General features: G+C 36.9%; 1 protein-coding gene across 1 annotated transcript in view; it reads right to left on the bottom strand.

Moving 5' to 3' along the window:
* The window catches only part of VRK2 (VRK serine/threonine kinase 2), an 88,572-nt gene that overhangs the window by 61,902 nt on the left and 25,403 nt on the right, over positions 1-1,267 (bottom strand). Inside the window, exon 5 of the mRNA XM_023734510.1 lies at positions 506-784. Coding sequence (XP_023590278.1) covers positions 506-784 — 279 coding nt within the window. The remainder of the gene's footprint in view (positions 1-505; positions 785-1,267) is intronic.

The following is a 1,267-nucleotide window of genomic DNA, read 5'->3' on the forward strand; positions in this document are numbered from 1 at the left end:
AGTGCCCAATAAGCATTTGCTGGGTAGATGGATGGATGAATGGATAAATAGATAAATTAACGAGCTCTATTTGCCACATCCCAACATGGCATTAGTAGTTTCACACTACTTAAAATGGAAAAAATAAAATGACGTTTAGGAAAATGGACACAAACAAGATAAGGTGAACATGTGATATAAACAAAACGTGTGTATGGATGAGATTAAGGTTTCATTGCTTCTTACTTGGAAAAGTATATATTATTCCTTGCCATGACTAAGTACCTCCCCATCCCAAACTCACAATAAAAATTTATAGCATCCCCATACTATCACATGTTCAGTATGGAAAATAATCTGTTTGGCCTCAATGTGCATTGTTATAAATTTAACTGACCAAACAGAGTTTTTCTTACAGCAATGGAAACGTGTTCTGATATGTAACACAAAGCTGGGAGAAAAAAATCAGACGGTAGAATCAATGCCTAACTGAGTTTTTAGTGCCAAACACAGGACATTCTGTCACTCACACAGCCCACCGTTATCAATTTCACCAAAATAGCCTCTACTCGCAATAACTGACATTTCTGGGCAATGACCCTTCATTCTCTGATAATTCCACAAAGGGCAAAGATTTGTGTATCTTAACGAGTAAATAATCTGGAAGTGGAGCATGTGAAACAAACCATTCCTCCTTACCATCCGGATACCTAGCTGCAGGACAGTCGACTTTTCAAAAGTGCCGTTGTGGTCTGAGATCTTCTGTAAATCTATTCCTAGTCTTTCCATCACCATAAATCTGTAACTATAAGAAAGAGGCATCAAAAAGAGATATTCCTGATACAGGGATGCTTGGAACTGTCTATTAATGAATTTGAAACGAGGAAAAGTACCCCCAACCTAACAGGCAAGGATGATGCAATCTGAACCCTGAGAGAATGTACGCACACTAATAATCCTGTGGCTGTTTGGCAGAAAGTGACTACACAATATTTTCTTCATAGTTACTGTTCTAGTAGAAGAGACTGCAGTGCGGACCCATTCACTGCTGTGGATCATGAGAACGGAAACATCTTTTTAAATCAGACAGTCTTGAATGTAATACATTTCGACTTCATCACCCTTTCACCATATGACCTTGAACAAATTATTTGCACACACAGAAAATTTCATTTATATTTGTTTTTTGACCTTATAAAATCAAATTTGCTTTCTCTATACATTTACAAGCCACTGTTTTATATAAATGCATGAATGTCATCATGACACACAGGCTTTTTACTTATTT

This window comes from Trichechus manatus, unplaced genomic scaffold, assembly GCF_000243295.1.
Source record: "Trichechus manatus latirostris isolate Lorelei unplaced genomic scaffold, TriManLat1.0 scaffold00005, whole genome shotgun sequence".
Classification (NCBI taxonomy): domain Eukaryota; kingdom Metazoa; phylum Chordata; class Mammalia; order Sirenia; family Trichechidae; genus Trichechus; species Trichechus manatus.